Consider the following 19,945-nt stretch of genomic DNA (forward strand, 5'->3'; position numbering starts at 1 on the left):
TTACAAAATTTTAAACAAGGAAAATAAACATGCATTATGAATGTGACAAAGTATGCGAGTTTACAGTTTACAACATACTTTGTAGAAATTGAACTGCACAATCCAAAAGAAATAATGCTAATCAAAAGGATAAGAGTTGGCTCACTATAGAACAAAAATGATTGATTTTTTTCTATTTTACATTTTTACATTTTTTGCATTTATGCAGAAAAAGCCTCTTTATGGATGTGACATCTCTCAGTTATGGATGTGACAGATGTGAATTTGGCAATTGTGTGACTTTGGTAAATCAAATATAATTGTTTGAGAATATTGACTGAGACATTTTTGAGTGTTCTGTAAAATACAAGCCTAAGCAAACAGTGGAAAGGGTAGAAAACTTTTTTTCTCATGGGAACTTTGACATTTGCATACATTGCTCATAAGCTGAAAACATGGCACTTATATATCAAGTTATATATACTTATAAGTACTTATATATACTTAATTTTACATTTTAAAAGAACATCATCAGTAGTTTACAGTATAAGACAAAAAAGTGCTATGCTTAAACATAAATATATCTGATCCGTTTTCAAAGCTATTTTTCATATGGTATTATAAAACGTGACTTGGTTTAGTTTTTTGGTTTGTTTTTGTATTTAGCATGCAATTTGTGGTTGTGTGAATTATTGAACCTTTATACAAACTTTAAAAAAATAGGTTTTATGTTTTGTCATATTTAATGCATCAGGTATTTATGACAATTTTGGTGATATAATAATGAGATAACAACAAGGGATGGAAAATGTATTTATATGTACAAATTTACACAAATTATGCAATATCCAATTATACTGGCTAATTTGTCGTATTGGCTGTTATCGCATAATACTATAATATATGTCACAATATAATAATAGTTAGGAAAATGATATCTACATACCCAGTATTGTGACAATACCTCTGTATTTTTCACTGTGGAAGTGAAAACATAAGGCTATACAGTAATGTAATACAATAAGTTACATTGACGACTGAGTTATTAATTATGAATGATGTAAAAGAAAGGGTTTCTCAAAGAGTTTTTCCTTAGTAAAACAAGATAATTCTATCAGTTTTATCTAACATTGTATAAGAATAGTCTGGCTCTGATTGTTGATGAAGACTGGACACAAAAAATCACTTGCCTTAATGTTTGGCCTCAGTTTAGCTGTTGAACGACAAAAATAAGTCAGACATTCGTGAGTATATGGCGCCCTCGTGTGTCTCTGTTTTAGATCATTGGTGCTGTAGCACCAAACAAAATAAAAGTCACAATCTACCACGCCAGTATTTACTCAAAGCTATAATAATATAATATGACAGCGATTCCTATGAGTGTAGATTTGTTCATTATTATATACTTATTCGAGATTTACATGTTTCAAAATACATGTAGTTTTTTTTTTATTTAATTTTATAATCAACTTAAACATTGACTGAAATTTTGAAACCGCCTGCTGCTGACGTGACGTCACTTCCTAATGACCGACTCATTCTGAGATTCAGGAGGAACAAGAATATTATTCTTAAAACAGGTAACTGCATTTTCATCTCTCCGTTATTCACTGCAATAGATAAATATTCCATGTAATTTTAAAATGCGACCGAATCATCAAAACACTGCTGTAATGTTAAGCGAAAAATCACAATAAGCATGCTTAAATACAAAACCGAAGCCTTCATCCAATTAACTTCCTCTTAAATAAATCCAACACACCACAAAACTGAATAATAATGGACGCGTTTTGCTACTTAAAATGCACCTTATAGAATCACTTATGCTAATGAATTGTCATGTTGCTGATAATATAACCATTTACTATATTAATTTAAATGATAACGTGTACTTATGTGTAGAGACCCTGCGCATGCGTAGAAATCTACGTTATTTAGTAGCTTTCCACGACTAATTTCTGCCATTTCTGTTTGTTTTAACAGCGCCATGAGGCTGAATTTGCTATTAGCGGTCACTCTGGTGTCCATCCCCATGGCACTTGTGCAGGGAGCCGAAAAGAAGAAGCTACAGATTGGAATCAAGAAAAGAGTGGACAACTGCCCCATTAAGTCTCGAAAGGGAGACGTGTTGAACATGCACTACACTGTATGTGTTTGACTGCTCTCACCAAAGTATTATTCATGCCAGAAATGTCTTGTGTTACCTTTTTGTTTTGTTTTTATCTGCAGGGTAAACTGGAGGATGGGACAGAGTTTGACAGCAGTATACCGAGGAATCAGCCGTTCACCTTCACTCTTGGCACAGGACAAGTCATCAAGGGCTGGGATCAGGGTTTGTTGGGGTGAGCAGCGGCATTACTGCATTCACACATAAGCTCAGATTATTTTTCACATGTTAGTCTGAATTAGGATTTAAAGAGATGAACCCTACACTAAGAAGAGGAATTAGCAGATTAGATTTAAGATGGTGTGCAGATATATTAGCATTCATTGATGGTCTGCAAACAGGGTGTGAATTATACATTGACGATCGGGGGGCCTCAGTGAACCCAATTTATATATTTAATTGAATTACATCTAATTTATTAATCAAACTTGTTATTATGTTTTCAGTGCTTTAAGGGATATTTATTGGTTCTCTGTGACATTTGTGATTTTAAATTAATGGTGACAGGCTTTCCTGCAGCAAGTGGATGACCATGAAAGACTGCACATATTTTTTTATTTTACTGTTTAAATTCCATGTGCGAGGCAGTGTGTAATAAAATACAACATATGCATCTAGTTTTACAGATGCCTACAAGCGCCTTATTTAAAGCAACATGTTTTGTGACCAGTTATGCTGTCTGTTGGTGTTCTAGATTTGCTGGTTTTCAACCAATTAATTAATATTTTTGTTGCAAGCACACACACACTCACAATGGTATGAACCATTATACGGGTGGTGAAATGTACTGAAGTCATCTATTATTTTATATATTAATATGATTTAAGACAGACCAGAGCAAACTATTTCTTAACTATTAAAAGACAAACCCCCCATGCATCTTGTTTTGATGTCCTTCAGGGGGGGATCAAGCATTTATTAAATGCTTGATTCCAAACCCCCCTGTAATTCGCACCCTGTCTGCAAATATATTTGGCATTAGTGTGCTATTTAGGGTTCAAGTTTGATATCTTATTCTTTCTCTCTAGTGATGTCCTGTCAGATCATTGATGTCTCGATTTATATAGAAAAATTAAAAGATCTTTTAGCATGTGATCTACTTGTTTCTTTTAGGATGTGTGAAGGTGAGAAAAGGAAACTGGTCATTCCCTCTGAGCTTGGTAAGTGTGTAATGAAAGCTGAGTTATTAAAATTGTTAAATAGAAAATGATTTACAGATCACATGTTGAGCATGTGATTGTTTTCTGAACTATAGGTTATGGCGATAGAGGAGCACCACCTAAAATTCCAGGTAAGATAATACACAGTCATTCGTTTTTAACATACAGTCTGATTTTAGATGTGTTTATACTATTTACCAAAAAAAAAAAGAAATATTAAAGTCTTATAAAATCAATAAAGTCTTTTCCCGGTTTCTTCAGTGGAAAAAAACAACCGTAACGTTAATGTCTATATGTGCAGCAGTGGTCAATGTTTGTTGATGGTAAGATCATAGACCGAACAAAAAAGAAATGCAACCCTAGCGACAAAACTAGATGGTTATTATTGTGGAGCACTTTCCCCCTTACGAAATAAAGAAATAATAGTGTAGACTATGCGTTCACGCTTTTGTAAGCTTTCATCTGTTATTTTGTGATGTCTGGAAGATATCCGCATGGGGGGAAAAACTATAGTAATTTATAATAAACATGTTTTTAAACCACTTAGTAAAGCGTATAACTCTTTGTTAATTAATGCTACTGAATAATGTAGCACGGTAAACTGTAATGAATACTGTAACATTAGTGTAAACTGTGGTGCATTAAGATGGTGTGTAATTATAGAAATTAAAGCCTATTAAATTATTTCTTTACTGCATACAGTATGTACCTCCTCAATGGCAGGCAAATATATTTTAGTACAGTAGAAACTCGGCCCTCTTCATGCCCAACATATGTGGTTATTGTCTATTTATATCTTCTTTGATATATGGTATAAATCGCAAAAATACTGACTTTCCTCTGTTGTTTTCTACTTGCCCTCCATCTAAATTTCACACATCACCAGAACCATGTGATTGAAAGCAAACTATTACGTGTTGTATAACCAACATATTAATAACTACAACAAATTAAAGGGGCAACATAATGTTTGCAAGAGTAAGATTATAATTAGTTTTATCAAAAACTGCACAATGATCACCGTTATACAAGAAGAAATATCTTGCCTTACATCAATAAGACAGTGATTTGACAATTGTAATTGTACAAATCTGGCCTTCCCGAAATAAAACTTAGACCTTCTGCTTGTGCCACTTTGGCCCAATCCCAATTCCACTCATTAGTCTAGGGTAGGCATGGGCCGGTATAAGGTTCTAACGGTATGATAACCTTAGATATAAATATCACGGTTTCACGGTATTGAGATTACTGCTATAATATATAATGTTTTCAAATGTCTGGGTAAAAAACAAAACCATTTTCCTCTTTGTACACAATATATTTTAATTTGAGAAACATTTAAAATATTTTGGAGCAGTAAACTTGTCAGGCTAAATAATTCAAATAAATTATGGACTTCTGCTGTCTTTGTTAGTTTCAGAAACACAGATTTTTTTTTTTTTTTTACAATTGAAAAAGGTATCTTTGTATTTCTGTTGGAGATACTGCAATCTTAAACAAAAAAAAAGTAAATAAAAAATCTTACTCAAACCTTAGGAACGGTATAGCAGAAAATTTTGACGGTTTAAAAACATTGACTTTTCCAAGCTATAGTATACATTGAACAGTTATCGTCCCATGCCTAGCCCAGGAGTCACCAATTTTTTTTCCTGAAGGGCTGGTGTCCTGCAGATTTTGGCTCCAACCCTAATTAAAAACACTTGAACAAGCTAATTAAGGTCTTTCTAGGTATACTTGAAACACCCAGGCAGGTGTGTTGAGGTAAATTGGAGCTAAACCCTGCAGGGACACCGGCCCTCCAGGACCAAGATTGGTGACCCTTGCCTTAGCCCTTCCCCTTACCCCACCCCTCATTTTGCGCATTAACGTGAAGAGGCAAAAGTGTCCCAATTCTCTTGAGCCTGAAAGCATAGGGCTAAGGGGAAGGGCTAGACAGCCCTCGAAACCAAGGGTACGAAAATTTCTCAGAATACACCATCTACAACAACAGCATGGCTGCACATAGAAGTCAGGAGATGCACAAATTAGTATTTTTTTGTCATTATTATGAATTTTTACAACAAGCAGACATGTGTTTTAATACATTCATAACGCCGTTCATCTTTTACCATCATGCTTTAAAAAAAAACCCCGCTTAAAAAAAAGTTTCACTATCTATAATCCCTATTAATAACTCCTGTGTAGTAGTCCCACAACAAATTTTCACATCTGTCACTCAAAAACCCTGTCAGAAGTCTAATGGCTGGCAGTTACCTCTTTACAGTGTCTGGTATAACGTAATGTTGTTTTCTTGTGTTTACATAGATGAATATGGCCATGGTGTAAATGCACAGTATAGTTACGAGCTTATTGCCACATTATATCATTATGATATCATTGCCTTAAGGGATTTCCTGAAGATATATAGCAAAAAATAACGCAACTGGGATAACTACAGCAGTCACCGTTGTTGATTTCATATGAAATAAGAGATTGTGATGGCATATGATGACATGTGCAGGTGTTGTAGTGGTGTCCCATTTTTTTTAGATTTAAATTTTGAAGCCCTTCCCCTTCATACATAAATAGAATTGTGGTTGCGTCAAAGTCACTGTGCAAATCTGTTGTTTTCCCACTAGGTGGTGCCACGCTCATCTTTGAAGTAGAGCTGCTGAACATTGAGAGAAGATCTGATTTATAGTGACAGAGCGGTGAGCCTGTCAGTCTTAAACACTTAAAATCAGTGTGTTTGCTGCAAGAGCAACAACTGCAGCTGCTGTACTGGATGAATCTGCATAGTAAGTTCAGGTGTTACACAATCAGAATAAGCTTACTTCATTTTATTTCCTTTTTAAAGAAAAAACACAAATGTTCAAACATGTATGTAGCACCATTCTTTATTTGAGAGCCTTACTACATGTATTTGGTTGTGAGAGTGCACAAAGTACAAGTTTTCTGTCATTCCAAGAAGTTCTGATCAGTAACACGCATATCTCAAATCTTAAAATTGAATAAACGTTTTATTTACAAAAGATATTCTGGCTTTGAGCTTGATTTCGCATTAACCTTGGCCTACACAACTAACGCATCATCATTCATAGCCTTCATCACAATTCGGCGTACTCTCCTTTATTGTAAAAATATCAGATGTAACAAATTGGCAAATCCACTCAATCAGTATTGCTGCTCTTCATCCTAAAAGAACTTCAATCTAGTTTAATTTTCTTCAGTCAAATGATTCCTAAAAGCAGTAGTACTAAGCACAGAACTGTCATTTTTTTTCTTCTTTTCTCTAAAAATGGTAGATTAAAAATGGCTTACAAAACACAAGTTCACAATTTTCATCCCCCCTTCCCCTACCCAAAATACATCAACACGCTCCAAAAGCTGAATCCCCACATCTACAACTATTTGCTGGCCTGCAAAAAAATCATTTCGCCTTCAAGAAAGACAGCTGATGTGAGAGACTGACCAAAAAAAAAAAGAGGGTGAAAAGAAATCAGCTTTGTTCTAATTTCCTACTTGATTACAGACAGACACATCAAGCCAAGTCACGTGGTCGGAAAATAAAAAGAAGTGTATTAGTGAACAGTGTAACATCAACCATTCGACTCCTTGCCCTAAATCACAACGGTAGTTTTAGACTAAAGGGGGGGACACTAGCACACTCTCTACGTGTAATATATGCTGAAACAGTACTAAGACGAAGTAAAAAGAGTTCGGGGTGGTCAACCTGCGGCTGAGATTGGCTTGGCTGGACTCGTATCGTTGATCTTCATTTGACAGACGCTGTGGTTTAGTGGTTGGGTCTGCATGCCTGCATCGCTCCTCTGGGTTTGGAGTGACAGGTTGGTTTGGTGGTGTTTGGAGGAGCTGTGGTGAACTCATGGCGTCAGATCGCCTTTCTTCTGAGGGGTGCTGAGCTTCTGCATCCCCCGCACCTTCTCCAGCAGCGCTGCCACAAAATCCTGCAAGCGGACACGGTGTGTGAAGTATTAATGGGTAACTCTTGTTTGTTGATGTTTTGGTTTGAGGTGCAATTATATTGTAGAAATGCAGTTTGGTTATAAAACTAGCTTTATTATAATGATGTCGAAATAATGTAATCTTTATTGTTCAAAAATGTACAGGGTTTTAGTTGTGACTTTACCATGCTAACAACATTTTTTTATTTTAAGATTCATTTTTGGCCTTTTTGCCTTTATTAGTTAGGACAGTAATGAGACAGGAAGTAAATTTGGAAAGAGAGAGAGGGAAGGGTTGGTAAATGTCCTCGAGCTTGGAATCAAACTTGAAATGCCCTGATGTGCTACTGCAACATATGACAACGTGCTAACCACTAGGCTACAGTGCAGACAGAACAGTGTTTTACAAAACAACCAATTATTTGTGGAAAACAAAATAATCCACATTATAGGAGAATAAAGACTATGATTAAAATGTCTGAAGGTTACACAAGAGTTTACAACACAAGTGTCAAACTGGCCTCTTGGAGGGCCGCAGCTCTGCACAGTTTTGTTTCAACCCCAAAACAAACACACCTGATCAAACTGAGTCCTTCAGGCATGTTTGAAACCTACAGGTAAATGAGGTAACGCAGGGTTGAAACTAAATGTGCAGGGCTGTGGTCCTCCAGGATTCGAGTTTGACACCCTTGGTTTAGCACATGTAAGACATCAGTCATTACAGGTCTTGTTCAGGTCATCAGTAGTCTAACAGTCATTGCTAGTCTCTCACAGGACATCACTAGACATCACAATCACTCGTACTGTTCATCACTAGTCTTTTACAGAAATCGCTAGTGTCTGACAGTCATTGCTAGCCTCTGACAGACATTTCTTGTCTCTAGTCATTGCTAGTCTCTCACAGTCATCACTAGTCTCTCACAGTCATCGCTAATCTCTTTCTGGTCATTGATAGTCTCTCAGTCATCACTAATCTCTTACAGTATATCAATAGTCGCTCAGGGTGCTTTCACACTTGGTTTGATTGCTTAGTCCGAACCAGAGTTCGATTATCCCCCCTTGCCAGCTTCTTGGCTGATTTGAGTTCTTTTTTTTTTCTTCTGAACCCTGGTAAGCTTGCATTTGAAGCTGCTGTTGTGTGTACAGCTGTTGCTAGTGACGGCCAAAAAAGCAAAGGTGCCAAAATCGAAAGACGTACACACATCATGGTTTTTCTGCTTTTACTGTATCTTTTCGTTTTGTTACCAAAATGTTTTTGCGTTTTGTTATCAAAATCAAATTAAAAAGAGCCACTTACGTCTATCAGTCGCTAAGAATGAAAAAGTCACACGATGTCCACAGAAGTTGTTTTCGGAGAAGACGAGCAGACATTATCACTGTCTTTGCAATGGGTCAGTCACGCTTGTCACCAAGGTAGGTGATGCACAGACATAGAAATAAATGTTATGAAAACTAAACTTTGTTGTACAGTTGGCGGTTCATTTATCTTATTAAAGGAGTTCACACTTAGATAATGCTTGACGACATTAGCTGGATTGGCATGATGTCCCGGGAGAGAACCCTGAGCTCGAACATGGATGAGTTCACAGCTTCCACCTGGTCAATGAGCATGAAAGGGGGTACAATATCAGATAGTTCTCGAGGGCTCCCCCAATTTGCTTGGCCTATTTCTTGATTAACAATGAGAGTGCTATAGGAATAGACCACCAACCTCACCAGTTCTTACTCGCATAGAGAAGCTCAGTACTTAAGTGCTTGTGACTGATGCTGTTATTTAATTCACCTATACTGCATGTCTTTGAACTGTGGGAGGAAACCGGAGTACTTGTGGGACACCCACATGAACACAGGGAGAACACGTAAATTTCACACAGAAATGCCAGCTGGCCAAGCCAGGACTGAACCAGTGACCTTTTTGCTGTGAGGCAGCAGTCATAGCTACTGAGCTACTGTGTCACCCAATCCTGAACTGAACTAGAAAAGAGGAGGAGGGAGAAGGGGTGGATGGGAGGATCTTCCAAAACGAAGATGAGGGAGTAAATTCAGGAAGGATATTTATGTGGAGTTTGGAATAATCCGATGGCTAGCTAATGATTAATGATGAGGGACCAGCCACGATCAATCATATCACGTGCTCTTCTTGAAAATAGTTTGTGAAACTTCACTTGGTACAGTTGCATTTATATCAGAAGTGACCCGTACCCCAGACCATGACTTTCAGACAGACTGGGGCACGGTTTGTGGGTGTGCAACCTAGTTTAGAAGACTGCACTCTGATGTCAAACGACTTTGGGGGCAGACCAAAAGTGCTAGTGTGAAAGCATCCTCAGTCATCACTAGTCTCTCACAGTTATCACTTGTCTCACAGGACATCACTAGTCTCTTACTAGTTATTACTAGTCTCTCATAGACTTCACAAATCTCTAACAGACATCAATAGTTTTTCTCAGCAATCATCACTAGTCTCTTATTCGTCATCACTAGTCTCTCACACACATCACTAGTTTCTCTCAGACATCACTAGTCTCTCACGGACATTACCAGTGTTGGGGACAATTACTTTTGAAAGTAATGCATTACAATATTGAGTAACTTCCCCAAAAAGTAACTAGTTGCATTATTTAGATAATTTTTATAGTAAGTAATGCATTGTTACTTTTGAGTTGCTTTTTATCACCTGGCTTGATCTCTTTCAGAACTTTTTTTTAGTAGAGGAGTTCTGCAATTATCAATACACTGTATAACCTACATTTACCTTTAAAAAACACATAAAAGCACCCCAGCATTTCTTGACCTTATTCTACACGTACGAGTGGGTGCAGCCATCTTTTGTTTATGTAAAACTACCCAATTCATCCAACACGCATCCAATCAGCAACAAATACATCTCAATTAAACTTATAAAAAAACTATTTATAACTAATATCATTTTATTGATTGTTTATTTGATATGGACATCACAATTACACTGGACGAACTAATTGCATTTAGGTGTTTTAGCAGACTTGCTCAACACATGTTCAAGAGAGGCTTAAAAAAACTGATAAAGAATGAATGAAAAATGAAAGTCAAATAAGTACATATCCACAACATTATAATTCTTTTCATAAAATTGCTGAAAGGCAATTGCAAAAATAAAAAGTTTGCATGTGTACAACTAGGGTCTGCTTGATTTGACATTATATAAAATATGTAACCAAAAATTACCAATTAGAATTTGTTTCTTGATGGGGCAAGTACATTTTTTTTTCTGCTGGAAAATCCTTAGCGTTTAACCCTATATTTGTCTGAAATTTCATTCCTGATGGTCTTACAGAGATCTTACATTTGACTTGGTGAAGCCTGCAGAAACCCTAAAACTAACTCGTGTTACTTGTAATGCGTTACCCCAACACTAGACATCACTAGTCTTTCATAGACATTACTACCCACAGATCATAACTAGTTTAATTAAGGTTCCATCACTTGTGTGCATTAACCCAGCTATTGTTTGAGTGGTAGAAAAACATCAGTAAAACAGTTTACAGTGTAGCATTACATTTCTTTTATTCTCCATAGCTTGTTTCGTTTGCTAGAGAAATGTTGAGTGTTTCATTTTATGCTATGTTTAGTGCCAAACTGTGACTTTGTGTACTGCTGGAGCCCTAAGAATTATGGCAGAATAGTGTGATTAAATGAGCCATAATCGCATTGTAATGAGCGGCTCTGAGAATAACCCCACTGCCTGTAATGAAGGTAATTGCTAATGCTATTAATATTCAAAATGCCACTTACATCATTAGGCTTATAACAGTCGACCAGCAGCATCTGAAAAACAGAAATGGAAGCAAAATGAATGCCTTTCACGCTAATCTGCGTGTTATTTTTTTCCAGCTGTGCACCAATGAAAGCTGACGCAAAGCACTGAAATAAATCTCCTAGTGAAAATTCAGCCTTCAAAAAGAGCAAGGATTACTGTCAAACCACCTGCAGACGAGGGATACTACAGCACACTTCAGAAGCGTGAAGGGAGATGTTAATAGTCTTAAAGGGAAGATATCTGAAGCCAGCAGAATCAAGTAAATGTGTTAAAGATCTGATTAGACCTTCACTCGAATGGCTCTCTCGACGTCGCTGGGCAAATCCAGAAGTTCATCCACATCTATTTCCAGCTCAGGCACCTCATCCTCCTGTAAAACACAGATGAGGGAGACGTTAATGTGAGTGAGTGTGAATAATTCACAAGCCACAGACTGGCCGTCAGATCGTGAACTATGCAGAGAGCTGGATGGTGAAATCAATCAGACAAACATTCCGGCTGATCTGATAGTTCAGGCAGCTGGCTGACTTACAGTATTTGTTCAAATGTGGAAGATTTTACTTTTTTATAGATATAACAGCTTATCACTGAAGCACTGCCCTTAAAGAGACAACTTTGCACTATTATTTACCATTATGTGTACAACTTACACTCATAAAAGTGTGAGGATATTTGGAAGCATGTTGGAAACTAGTGACATCTATAGTAAGAAAAAAGGATTACCAACATTCTTCAAAATATCCTCTTTTGTGTTCAACAGAAGAAAGAAAATGAATCTAATGTACAGATTTATGAATCTGCCAGCACAAGCCCTGTCTATACACAAAGTGTATAAATAGCATGATAAGGGCAAGCTTTTGAAGCGGATTGCATTGGAGGTGCACAGTTTTGGGTAAAGTTCATTTTAAAAGTAATTTAGTATTAAGATTTTAGGTGGCTCAGTGGTTAGCACCGTTGCCTCACAGCAAGAGGGTCTCTGGTTTGAGCCCCGGCTGTGCCAGTTCGTATTTCTGTATAGAGTTTCCATGTTCTCCATGTGTTTCCGGTGCTCCAGTTCCGCTGTGTAAAACATATGCTGGAATAGTTGGTGGTTCATTCTGCTGTGGCAACCCCTGATAAATAAGGGACTAAGCCGAAGCAAAATAAATATTTCAATTTTGAGTCATTTTTTATTTGAAAAGTAATTAAATGTTTTACTACTTGCGTAAGGTAATGTGAAAGTATGTGCTGTTATTTTTTTTTTTTTTAAAGATTAAGATAAGCATATGATTGCAATATATTAGTTTCAAAAGTAACTTACTACCCAATACTGCATTTGTAAAAGCTCAATGGATACAAAATATATAGGAGAGAAAAAAATGTCTTAGGTTTTCTTTTATCTCTACATGGGATTGCTGCACTAATTGGTTAATTAATATATGTACATATATTAATATTAACATATATTGTAATGAATATATGCACACAAAACAATTGGACCAAATACAGTATGTCTAAAAAACACACACATACAGTAACAAAAACCCTGATCAAACTGTTATATTACAGAAAGTGTGTTTGAACACTGAAATTGAATGACCTCTAGTCTATCGAGTGTTGTTTTTCAGAAAAATGCAAAAGCAGCTTCATATTGCATGTTATGTATTTATGAGTAGAGTACTTCCCAAAAAAACAAACAAACTGACAATGGCATAACATTTCAAAACATTAAAGGAAGGCTTTAACACATTTTAACATCTATGTTAATATTTACCTCAACTGCACTAAAATGAAAATCATCCATTTTTATCAGCGATCCAGTTTATCAGGTATGGCAATGACTAATAAATTATGATTTTTTAATGTTATTATTATAATTTTATAAATTCATTACACATTTTTAAGTTTTTTTTTTTTTAAATCATATACAAACTTGGCAAGACGTATCTGGCTGCAGAACAGGTGCACATTCAAGCTGAGACTGCTTGCAATACTTTTATGCATACACTTAACCCCGCCCCTCACTGTGATGTCACCAGGTATATTGAATGCATGTGTCTGAGACTGCATGTCTATCAGCCCCGTGTGGATAGCGGGGGCACTTTAGATCATTTTGGAAGGGCACTTTCTATCCAAGACTAAAAAGGACACACAATACAGGTTGAGCCCTATGTGTGCACGTGCCTTATGTCTATGATTGCACTTCTCTGTGCATGTGGAAGTCTGCAGCCAGATACTATTGAGTTTGGGCCTAGGAATGATGATAATTACTCTTTGGGTTCAGTTTCTATAGGTCTGCATTGTAGTTAGGCCCAAATACCAGATGTCAAGGTGAACCAAAACTGTTTAGGTGCCCACAGGTGTTCCAGTGAAGAGAAAGTAATATGTTACAAAATTATTATTTTGAGTGAACTATCCCTTTAAAAGTGATTATGAATTTTTTTTTATTTTGTACTGTTCTCTGAGGTTATCATGTTATCATTAACATAAAAAAAACATTATTTATAAAATTAAATTGACTATGTTCTGTCTTGTTTTAAGCCCTCAACAGAATGCCATTTCTTAGACGGCATTTTATAAAATCAGTTTATAGAGTAACAAAGAGCTCTGATCCTAACAGAATGTTTTTAGTACTCAGACTACAAAAAAAAAAAAAAAACAAGGAATTAAATTCAAATCAAGGAAATTTGAGTTTCTCAGTTCACACTGTGAAATGGTTCATAGTAGTATTTTAAAGGGGTCAAGTTAAAAAGTTGCCCTTTTAATGGTGCAATCCCAGTGACAAGATGTTGTTCAAGACTGCAAAAAAATTGTAAATAAAAATCAAGTTATCTGTGGCCTTTGTGCATGATATCCTCTCTGCACAACAGGATGGGCTGATCCTCATCTCCATGCGCGATTTATTGTGTACGTTTGCTTGTAAAAATAGCAATCTCCATTCACTTCCTGTCAGCTTACAAAGACAACATTGTGTGTCTATCCACACAATGCAGTCTGATAGTTTTTATGTTGAACCCCAGCTTTCGCTTAAGCTGTGTAAAACCAGGGATTTTAATGTCTTATTGCGGCTAGTTTGCAGTCACGCTTCTTTTCATCAAAGATTCACTCTCATTTTGCTGTTTCCTGCAGTGCTATTAGGCCCCATTAGTGGGTTTATGTGTGCAGAGGGAAGACGGGGGAGGAAAACTGCCATAGAAGAAATTGTCACAAGTTTTTCTTCAAGTATATGTGCCACTGCAGTGGTTGAGAAAGCAGGTCTGTTACGAAACCCTTCTCGCTGACCCATATTGCTTTATCACAGCTGACCAAAGCCTAAAATTAAAACACTTTCTCTCGCATCTATTACTTGAGCACAGTGAGATGAGAAAGGTCAATGCATTACCTTCATTTAGCATTTGCAGACTTGTGTAGCACTTCAAGAGACCATAATGGGACTGAGAAATGTATGATATTTGCTCTTTCTCAGTGGATTCTGATTGGCTGGTCACAGGCTCAATGATGTCCACTAAAGGGGGCATATTAGTGCCTCTGCTATTATTGACTGAAAGTGTTTATTTATAGCCATCATGAAGTATTACTTTATCGGTTTCATGTCTTGACCTGTCACGTAATGCTCACATATTATAACTAATTACCACTAATATAATATCTGTTAATTAAACTTCTCTGTCTTTTAGCTGTGAAAGTAATGAACAAAAAAACACCACAAAGGTGCATGAAAGTGAGACTTTTATAATGCTGCAAATGATTTTGGATAGCTTTAAAATATCTTTTAAAATAATATAGACTTTTAAAATATCAAGAAAATAATAATTCACAAAACCTTTTTCAACATTGTTAATAATATAATAACAATAATAATTTGTAGAGTACATATATCTTAGAATGATTTCTGAAAGATCATGTTACACTGAAGGGATGATGCTGAAAATCCAGCATTTTCGACATTCTTAAAGGTCCCGTGAAGTCCTTTGAAATGTGCATTTTTATTCAATGTTTAACGTAATCGCAACTGAAAAATGAAAAGAGGATGTATAGAAGCTCCTCCCCTTTTTAATAAAAAACAGCCAATAATAATAATTTAATAATCACAGCTCTGTCAATGAGTGGGTTTGAGCTTAAGTTGATCAAGTGAAAAGTAAAGCGTTTTGAAGGGTGCATGACATGGCAGACACTAGAGAGCATTTGATTAGTCAAGCTTTGATGAGAAACTGAAGTATGAGATGATGTGAAAAAAAAAGTTTATCTTTTAGACCCGAGATGCCCAAACTAGGGCCCGCGGGCTGGCCCATAGTAACCTTTGATTTGGCCCACCATCCCAACTGAGAAGAGAGTAAGATTTATGGGGATGGTTTAGAGCAGTGCTCAACCTTGTTACTGGAGATCTACCTTCCTGCAGAGTTTAACTCCAACCCTGATCTAACACACCTAAACCAATTAATTAGGACCTGAACAGCACTTGATAATTACAGGCAGGTGTGTTTGATGTGGGTTGCAATTAAAATCTGCAGGAAGGTAGATCTCCAGGAACAGGGTTGGTCACCCCTGGTTACAAGATAGTCATACAAATCTAATGTAACCTTTTATAGTAGTGGGCAAGGTGAGGCTTCATGAAACACTGAAACAGTCGAAGCAAATGTGTCGAAACTTAGCAAATTAGGCAATGGCAGATTTTGTTTGACTAATGTATTCAGCATTGAACCCCACTGTTCACTGTTATGTTTTTACTGCAATAAGTTATCATTTTAAAAGTTACACTGCATTAGTTAATACAATTTAAGGGAATGTTTTTTTTTATATATATATTGCAATTAATTATAAAATTATTTATGGCAACTTGTAATACAGGGCGATGCTGTGACGCAGTGGGTGGCACGTTCGCCTCACAGCAAGAAAGTTGCTAGTTCAAGCCTTGGCTGGGTCAGTTGGCGTATCTGTGTGGAGTTTGCATGTTCTCCCCATGTTCGCGTGGGTTTCCTTTGGGTGCTCCGGTTTCCCCCACAAGCTCAAAGACATGTGGTATAGGTGAATTGGGTAGACTAAATTGTCCGGTGTGGATGTGTGTGAATGAGTGTGTGTGAATGTTTCCCAGTGATGGGTTGTGGCTGGAAGAGCATCCGCTGCATAAAACATGTGCAGGATAAGTTGGTGGTTCATTCCGCTGTGGGGACCTCAGTTTAATAAAGGGACGAAAAGAAAATGAATGAATGAACTTGTAATACCATGTAATGTAATGCAGTTTGGTATATTTACCTCCCGTCCACGGCTCATAATAATATTTGGTTTTTTGCCATTTATTTGAAAAAAGTTTGGGCACCCTGGTTTAGCCAAAGTGATAAACTGCAAGCTTTACATGTTTATATTGGTTTATATATTATAAATGCTAATTTTGTCAATGTTTTGGAGCGCATCAACATATAGATGTCCTTAAAACTAACAGACTGAAACTAACATCTAAGTTTTTTATTTTTTTTATTTTATGGGACCTTTAAAAATTTTAAATGAAAACATTTGAACTTCTGTCAACATATTACACAGTATTGTTCTATTTAGTTGTACCTATATTTATAAAAATTAGATTTTATTAAATACAACATTAATTAATACTACTGACCCTTAAACCTTTGAATGATAGTGTGCATATTTCAAGTCAGTTTGTTTATATATATATATATATATATATATATATATATACATAATATTTGACTAGATTTTTTCAAGACATTTCTATACAGCTTAAAGTGACATTTAAAGACTTAACTAGGTTAATTAGGTTAACTAGGCAGGTTATGGTAATTAGGCAAGTTATTGTATAACAATTGTTTGTTCTGTAGACTATCAAAAAACAATTGCTTGAGGGGCTAATAATTTTGTCCTTAAAATTATATTATACAAAATGACACAAAATATTTTAAATTTTAAAATTTTATTTTTAACTTTTATTGTTGCCGAAATAAAACAAGTCAGACTTTCTCCAGAAGAATAAATATTATCAGACATACTGTGAAAATTTCCTTGCTCTGTTAAACATCATTTGAAGAAGTCAAGGTTTTAAAACTGCTTAGGTTTTCTGTTATAATGTTCCTAAGGTGTATTTATAAGGTTTTTCAATGTGTTTTTAAAAAAATGATTTATTTAAATTATTTATCCTGACATATTTACTGTTCCAAAATAACATGTTTCCTAAAATAAAATGTATTTTATTAAATGGGGCAAAAGGTTTTCTTACACAGACATTTAAAAATAACTTATTTGATAGCAGTAATTACAATACCGTGATACTGTAAAACCATATTTTTATCCAAGATATTCATACCATCAGAAACTTATACCGGCCCATGCCTACCATGTAGTTTTTCTTTCCCTGCTCTATGCTCAATGAGCAAATGTACAAATCTATCTATATAAATATACTTTAACACACATATAATATTTTCAGTGCTGTGTTGAGATTGAAAAGCTACATATCTAATCAAAAATACATTTCAACCAATCTTTGTCCACTACTCTGAAAAGAAGCTACAACAAAAAAAGATTTAAATTAAGTTATGTAATTTGTCACAGTGCATCGCTGTTCTCTTAGGTACAAACATTTATCTTCGGGGGTTTTTTTTGGCTGAGGGCTGTTGTGATTTCAGATCTGCTCTCAAAGCATCAGCATAATTGGACCAAACATGCAATATAATGGAAAATTCTGCTGTCAGGCCACATTAATGTACGCATAACCTGTGGGATTCAGATGACATTTCACAGGTTCGACAATGCATTCTTTTATTTTCTTCTTCCTCCTCATTATTGAAATGTCACCATACTGTGTAGGGCTATAATCTGACATCAGAAACCATTTGTCAGTGGAAAACTTATCACAAGTCAGCAGGCTCTTAAACAAATCCAACGGATTCAGTATGTCAATCAGACAAAGCGAGATTTTAGCTCAGGATGAGGCCTACCGCTGGGCTGAAGAGAGCATTCACAGGAGAAAAAAAATCTCATTTTCAAGAGCTGCCTAGTTTTACACCACATATAATCTAGGTCAGTTATATTAGCCCTGGAGGTTAAGTCAAGCTCAGAGTGAAGCATGCTTTGCATGTCTGAACAGATGACATCATCACAATGGCTAAAAGGGTGATTCCAAACATCCCAGGGGTCTGAAACTAAGAAATAATAAAATGCATCCTGACCTACTGTATATGTATGCATATTAAATAGACATGATAACCCCATTCAGAGAAATCTTGGGATTTGTGCACGTGTAAATATAAAAATATTAGAATTGAAATCTATGTCTTTGTTCCTGCAACTAGAGCTCCATCCTGTTATTAATAAACGAGGCAAGCCCAAGTTTCGATGAAAAATGAATGGATTCGTTATGATTAAAGACTGCATTATGAATATATGTCTATTTTCTGTCCTCGCAGCACCTGTCCATAAGACTCACCTTTGTTTTATGGCTTTGTCTGTTAGTTCTGTCATGCCACGCCCTTCCATGTGCAAACGCAAAACCATAAAATCAGCATTGATTAAAAGTCAACACAAATAAAATAAAATAAATAAAAGATGACATGCTGGAGTTAATAAGCAAGCTATTTATTAGTCAACTATCGCGCTAAATGGACATGACAAATGGAGCGTGAAGAATACCGGTGCACGAGTGCTGCTGGAAAGAAAGAGCTGTCATTCCTGGCAACAAAGGATTGCAGGTTTTGAAAGCAGTGACAGTGTTCAGTGTCCTACCTCGCAGTCGTACAGATTCATTAACTGGCTAACTATCCACTCTTCCAAATTCAGCCTCCTCCTCAGCTCTTTTCTGTCATATTTTACGGTCACTCGTCCTTGCTTCTGTGGCACTTCTTCTTCGGTACCGGGAGGTGTTTGAAAATAGACCCGGGGTTGAGGTGTTGTTTCCGGACTCGTTACCGCTGCCATTGTCCCTAATAAAAAAGCTGAGGTGGATTTAATGGCTTGATTAATAAGAGCATCAATTCAAAAGACAGCTGGTCATGTGCACATCCATTGCATGTTGCTGAAAAAAAGTACCAGGCCCCCTTTTCTTAAATGGAACAGACCTTTAGTTTGCAAGGAGTCCGCCACGGTAGACTGAGATCGGGCATACAAAGAGCTTAGAAAACTGAAGAATTCATTAGACTAATTGTGTGGCCGCGGTTTATCAAAGTCCATCTTCCCCAAATCGCTCCATCAATTGTCACAGAACAGCTTGTGGGCGCCGCCAAGTGTCCGCGCTCAAATACCAGGGATGCCGCACATGAATCGGTCGTTCGAGTCGGTTCTTTTAAGTGGATCAGTTGAAGAGTTCACAAAAATGACTCAGAGTAGCAATCGTGAATAAAAGCTTGTTTCTGGATCTTATGTTCGTATTATAGTTCTGACTTAAAAACAAATTGTCACAAATAAATACATTTTCAAGTTTAAAATTCTCACATGATCAAATGACTAAGCCGGAGGAAAATGAATGAATGAATGTCACACTTTTGACTTTATCTCTAAGAAGTGTATCTCTAAGAACCTCAGCGCTCATATATTTATTTAATATAAAGAGGAAACTTAAATCTGATTATTTTTCCCCTCAACTTTTATATCTTCCAATGCCTTTATTTATTTATTTATGTTTATTTATTTGTTTGTTTGTTTTATTTATTTAATGTTGCAGAAACAGCCACTACTACTAATTTATGCTACTTTAGGTGTATTTTACACTATTGCAGAAATAGCAATATGTTGCACCCTATTTTTGGAGACACTGCTCGCTCTGCAGTGAGCACCACTTTTATTTTTTTGCAGTCTATGCTTGCACCTAGGCCTAGACAGACACATTAATCTGAAGTAATGAAGAATCATTTGACTGTTTTACTAAAACTGTAAGCCATGCGTTGATGCCCATGCAGCGACCAGTAACATT

At 36.2% G+C, this 19,945-nt stretch overlaps 2 protein-coding genes across 4 annotated transcripts; one reads left to right on the plus strand and one right to left on the minus strand.

Moving 5' to 3' along the window:
- Positions 1-1,476: 1,476 nt before the first annotated feature.
- On the plus strand, positions 1,477-6,321 carry fkbp2 (FKBP prolyl isomerase 2; the record flags this gene model as incomplete). The annotated part of the gene is given in 6 exon segments (NM_001004677.2): positions 1,477-1,559; positions 1,963-2,125; positions 2,209-2,321; positions 3,260-3,306; positions 3,402-3,437; positions 5,925-6,321. Coding segments are annotated over 5 exon segments (417 nt in total). The 3' UTR covers positions 5,987-6,321.
- On the minus strand, positions 6,167-19,245 carry ppp1r14ba (protein phosphatase 1, regulatory (inhibitor) subunit 14Ba). Of its 3 annotated transcripts, none has more exons than XM_087300105.1 (5): positions 19,095-19,245; positions 18,763-18,971; positions 11,336-11,419; positions 11,025-11,057; positions 6,167-7,253 (listed from the first exon to the last, which is right to left on the minus strand). In XM_087300105.1, exons 2-5 carry the CDS (start codon positions 18,952-18,954, stop codon positions 7,170-7,172), a joined length of 393 nt encoding a protein of 130 aa, XP_087156231.1. In that variant the 5' UTR covers positions 18,955-18,971; positions 19,095-19,245; the 3' UTR covers positions 6,167-7,169. The 3 variants fall into 3 exon arrangements, with proteins under 3 accessions (XP_087156231.1, XP_087156230.1, NP_001039318.1); NM_001045853.1 differs by having other exon boundaries at positions 6,572-7,253; positions 18,763-18,959; positions 19,095-19,233; XM_087300104.1 differs by having other exon boundaries at positions 18,763-19,245.
- Positions 19,246-19,945: the final 700 nt, after the last annotated feature.

Source organism: Danio rerio, chromosome 21 (genome assembly GCF_052040795.2).
Source record: "Danio rerio strain M-AB ecotype USA chromosome 21, GRCz13ab, whole genome shotgun sequence".
Lineage (NCBI taxonomy): Eukaryota > Metazoa > Chordata > Actinopteri > Cypriniformes > Danionidae > Danio > Danio rerio.